General features: G+C 40.3%; 1 protein-coding gene across 1 annotated transcript; it reads left to right on the forward strand.

Annotated features, from left to right (window-relative positions):
- Positions 1-1,477: 1,477 nt before the first annotated feature.
- LOC148102139 (nuclear GTPase SLIP-GC-like) lies at positions 1,478-4,662 on the forward strand. Its single transcript, XM_087842703.1, has 8 exons — positions 1,478-1,525; positions 2,944-3,167; positions 3,279-3,396; positions 3,479-3,587; positions 3,691-3,821; positions 4,037-4,118; positions 4,308-4,385; positions 4,589-4,662. Exons 1-7 carry the CDS (start codon positions 1,478-1,480, stop codon positions 4,379-4,381), a joined length of 786 nt encoding a protein of 261 aa, XP_087698829.1. The 3' UTR covers positions 4,382-4,385; positions 4,589-4,662.
- The last annotated feature ends 491 nt before the right edge of the window (positions 4,663-5,153 follow it).

The following is a 5,153-nucleotide window of genomic DNA, read 5'->3' on the forward strand; positions in this document are numbered from 1 at the left end:
AGTGTCCGTTCACCCTCTGTTCCTCCACTCCTTATAATAAACCACCACCAGTCTTCACCTACCTGTGAGTCCTGCGTTTGGGTTCCTTCTTCCTCGCCTCCACACAACGCCTGACATGTCCCCATCCTGAGAAGAAGCTCAAAGGACAGTTAATCTCCTGATGAAGACCGACAGAACATTGTGGACTTGAAGAATTAACAGGAGGCAAAAGACAGTGCAACTGAAACCAGACTGACGACGACTGAAGACACCAGCAGCATGTAAGAAAAACACGTGATGCAACATGTACTGTGAATTACAGGCTGGGCAGTTGAACAGTGGGATAAAGAACTGTGGGAAAGCACTGGACACTGATTTTCAGATTTGCCAGGCTTGGAGCAATCTTGAAAGAGAAGACTGAAAGTATCAACAGAGAAGCAGAAACCACGTGATGAAAACATGCACGGTGAACTGCAGGCTGGTAAGAGCAGTGTGACATGACTGTCTGAAGGCACTGAATGTGATATTTTCCCAGGCTGGGACTTGATCTAAAAGGAAAACACTGAAAAGATCAACGGAGAAGAAACAGAGAAGCAGCAAACCGTTGACTTGGGACTAAAGTTGCTGGAGATTTCAAGACAACACACGACACTGTGAAGAGAAGGACAGAGACCGGTGAGAGGTGAAGCCCAGACGAGTTCGACTGTGAGGATACAGGGTATAATTGGGTTGAAATTGAAGCCTGAACTCATGATGGTTTAGAGATGTCCCCTAGATCACAACAAAGAGGTAAACAGAAAATAGAAAACAGACATACACAAATTGTTACATGTGCAATTATTATGAAACAGCTTACACACACTAAACATTAACATCAATACATAAAATGCAATGAAGAACATGCTTACATACATGATATAAGTTGGTATTTCTGACCAGAGAGAGAAAAAACGGGTAGTTTAAGCACTCATGATAATAATGAAGTAATTGCTTATATGCTTAAACTTAATTGATTAAAATGGTTGTTTTCTTTTTGATCTTTTAGTAGAATAGGTGCTTATAATGATTTTCTTGTGACCTATTGGGAAAGGTGACTTTTAGGTCAGAGTGGAGGCCCTTGCAGCAGCGACAGTTTTGTGTACAGGATGTTGATGATTAGATAAGGGAGAATAGAGCGAGCAACAGGAAACATATGCAGGGACGTGAAAGCAGCGCTTCAAGAGTGTTAAAATGATGAGTACTGAGATGAGTAACGTTGAAGAATATGTATAAATAATAGTTAATAAGTCAAAAGATGTCAGGCTCAGGAGAGACTCAGAGGCAGACCGTCACTTAAGTTCACAATTTATTACACACAGACACCAGGTGCGGATATATACAGGTGAGGGGGCACAGGAAGAGGGTCTCCGGGAAACACAGGCACGGGAAGGGGACGGGCTATGTACACAATCCTTCACTGAAGCTCAGGTAGCTCGGACTCCGGCTTTTGGCTCACCAAATGGCGGTCCTCAGGCTGGCGAGAATCTGGCACAGGGAGGAAGAACAGGTAAGCAGCGGCACGAAGGAAACTCGGGAAAAAGCCCAAACTAGAAATGACACTGACGAGTGTTACACAGTAATCCAGCGAGGAAGCACTCTCAGCAGCTGCCTTAAGAAGTGAATGAGATGAGATGATTGTTTGCAGGTGTCCGAGCCAGGGGCTGGAGCCGTCATGACTCCGCCCCGGTAGAGCGCAGTGCGCGGGAGGGGAGAGAGAGATGCAGCACAACAAAAACACTTGTAGCCATACAGAGTCAGCCGAGAAGGCACAGGGTCATGACAAAAGATAATTAGGATCATGCTTTTGATTAAAGAGTCCCAAACATGATAAGTTAGGGAGGCGTAGGAAAAGGTGTTTTGTTCCTTTGCAGGAGATCTCGGCGACCACAGGGCCGGCGAGGATCTTGGAGGCCCGAGACCTGACGTACCACAAGAGAGGGACCCAGAAAAAACCTAATCTCACGCATGGACTGTTCTTCAGGGGGAGCTGACGTTTATTACTGGACCACCTAGATGACATGAGGTTGTTGTCTGATTTGCTGAGCCAGAGGACTTCTAGAGAGGGTCAGAGCAATGACACAAATAAGTGTGGTGACCCTATTTTTTAAAAAAGGGTCACCAAGAGAGGGAGTGTGAGGAATTAGAGATATATTTTACTGCTATTGTTAATCATCATCCTCATTACCATTTCATTAATAATACAGTTTACAGTATTGATATTGAATTCAGATGTTTAAACATACTGGTACCCAATTAGCCTTTATTACAGGTGCAGTTATAACCACGTTAAACTGTTGAGTTAAATCAATAATCTTAAATGCTTTTGAATGCTTGTTATAATTTGAAATGTGTACGTGCTGGCCTTCTGTCTGGTGGAAAAGGTTACAAGTTTCAGCTGGTGAAGGGAGAGGTGAAACTGAGTGCATTTCATGCTGACACACACACACAAACACACAGTAGATAGAATCATTTATAGGTGAGAAGTTAATCATGTTTGCTTGTAACTCTAAAATTGTCTCTGCAAAAAGAGGAACAGTTTCTTGCAGGGTGTGGGTCTGGTTTTCCAGACAAGAAGTGAAAGTCAGAAGGCTGACAGGAAGCATCTGCCGTGGAGACGGAGACAATGTTATTTTAAACTGTGTTAAGTCATTGTGGTTTTGAAACCTATGTATGAACTCTATGTGAGTGACGTTGAAGGGGCGTCAGTAAATTTAAGCCCAGAAGGTATAAAACACCTGCCTATGCTCTGTAAGTCGGGGATCGGCGCTGTCTGCGTACAGCGGCGGTCTTCCCCACGCGTGTTTGACTTCACCCGGCCGGATCAGTGTTGTTATTATGAAAGTTGATTACCTCCTGTATCCCTCCTCAATATTTGAACCCAACATAAGAAATCCTTCTTATATCATGTATGTATTTTAATCATAGTTAAAATACATGCAGATTTTACATGACAATGTAAAATGCAATAATTCTGTGTTTTCTTTTGTGTTTCAGGGAAAGAACGGTGGTGCTTTTTACAATTTACTGAAGTGTGTCGTTGAGAATGGTGGCGTCTACAAACCAAAAAAAGGGAAACCAATAAACCTTAATATGAAGTTGGCTTCATGTCTGATTGACAGCATTGGTGCAGAATTCAGAAAGACCTTTCCGTAATAAAAACATGTTCTAAACAGTCACATAATATTATCCAGGATATGTAATTCATAACATATAAACTTGCCAATTCTGTCATTATAAACCGTAATGTTTACTTGTTTTAGAAATGAAGTAAAATGTAGAGCATTCAACGGAGTCATCAATACATTTACACTTAACACTGATTCTCTCATTGAAAAGTACAAAAATGCTGAACTACAGCTCAGATTCCTCAAGACAGAGGTAAGAGATGAGACTTTCTTATACATTAGCCCATTGATAAACAATAAGTAAAGTTCATCTATACTTCATGTTTTTCTCTCAGGAAGAAAAGATTAAGGCAAAATTAAACAAAATCATCCAGAAGCAGAAGAAAAAAGTCTACAGCAGTCTGACAGAGACGGTTGAGAACATTATGGAAGAAGGCTACAAGAGTAAGAAATAAGATCAGAGCTTCACAACTTATCACTTAAACAGATATTTATGTTTGTTAATATTCAGCATAAAAAGTCTGAAGAGTTTTCTGTCTTCTTGTAGAGGCTTTAGCATTTACAGGAAAAGACACGCTGTACAACATGAGGGAGACTATTAAAAACCACGTGCACTCAAAGAAGGACATGTTTGAGCAGGCAAAAAACACCATGTTGGAGAAGTTGTATGATTTGATGGTTTGTCATGTTTTATGAAGAATTATGATGAAAATATTTTGTCATAACTCACCTGAAGGCTTTTTCTTATCTGTATTTTTAACTGGAATAGACTTATACAGAAATGTATGTTTCCATTTATATTTTTCATCAAGTCTGAGAACCTTCTAAATACAACTTTAACACAATATCTTGGTCTGTGGTAAGTGATGAAAAACTTTACATTTTTAAATTAGGTATACGTCTTGGAGACTCTGGAGAAAACTATGAAGGAACCTATTGGACTTTCATTCAAGGCTGAAGAGTGCTTACTCCCAGGTAAACAGTTTTCTGTAATTGCATTGGTTCCAGTTGTTTGCCTTTCCTCTTTATCTTTGCAATCGTGCAGCTGATAACAATAAGGGTGTCTATTTAGCTTTTTAATTAATTTGTTACTCATTTAGTCACACATTTATGTATGTGTGTCACTCTGGGAGGAAACAATTCAAAAAAAGTTTTGTTTTTCAGATGTTTCAACAGAGCTTAAGATGGTGAAGAAACATTATGATCTACTTGTAGGCACTCCAGATGATGAAATATAACTGGGTAAATCCTAAGATTTTATCTTCAGTATGAAATTATTGTTGTTAATTAAAAAAAAAAAAGTCAGTGTTTTTGTCTTTTATAGACAATAGATTCTGTTTGCTTGCTTTGGCTCTCATGGAGGCGGATGCATCTCTCTCCCTCCCTTATCTTTCCTGCTTGGCTTCTCATGTCTTATATCTGGTCGTGTCTATCTCTAATCCCAGAAGAGCCTCTCAGTCCTGATCTCTAATACCTAAAGAAGAACTATGAATTTGATCAACTGATCCCTAAATGCAATTGACACTCACTTCTCGATGAAAAGCCTGGGTTCGGGAGAGTTCAACCGTCTTGGAGGGACGTTCCCTGCCGGATACACGATGGCAAGAGAAGTGGCATGTCGTGTGCCTGGCGGGACTTTCGACTGAGGACATTGAAGACATATTCCTATTTGGAATCATTATAACAGGATTCTTGCTGATCGGAGATGGCTTGGCCCTGGTTTATTGGAAATTGAAGAAAGCAGTGACAGCTGTTATAAACCCCACAAGGCTACCCGCTATGATCGAAGCTAGGTAGGTTATAGGTAAGCACATAGTTGTTGTTTTTTCTGCTTTACCTCTGTTTGTGCTTAATAAATGAATATGGTAAAATTATTTGTGTGGAATTCCCTTCTTTGTCATGTCCCTAACATGATAAAAATAGATTAAAATTAATTAAAATACAACCCCCCGTCCCCCCCCCCCACACACGCACACACACAAATAAAAAAGCAACCAAGATTTGACAACA

The sequence above is a fragment of the Neolamprologus brichardi genome, chromosome 7 (genome assembly GCF_056152115.1).
Source record: "Neolamprologus brichardi isolate AB-2024 chromosome 7, ASM5615211v1, whole genome shotgun sequence".
NCBI classification, from domain to species: domain Eukaryota; kingdom Metazoa; phylum Chordata; class Actinopteri; order Cichliformes; family Cichlidae; genus Neolamprologus; species Neolamprologus brichardi.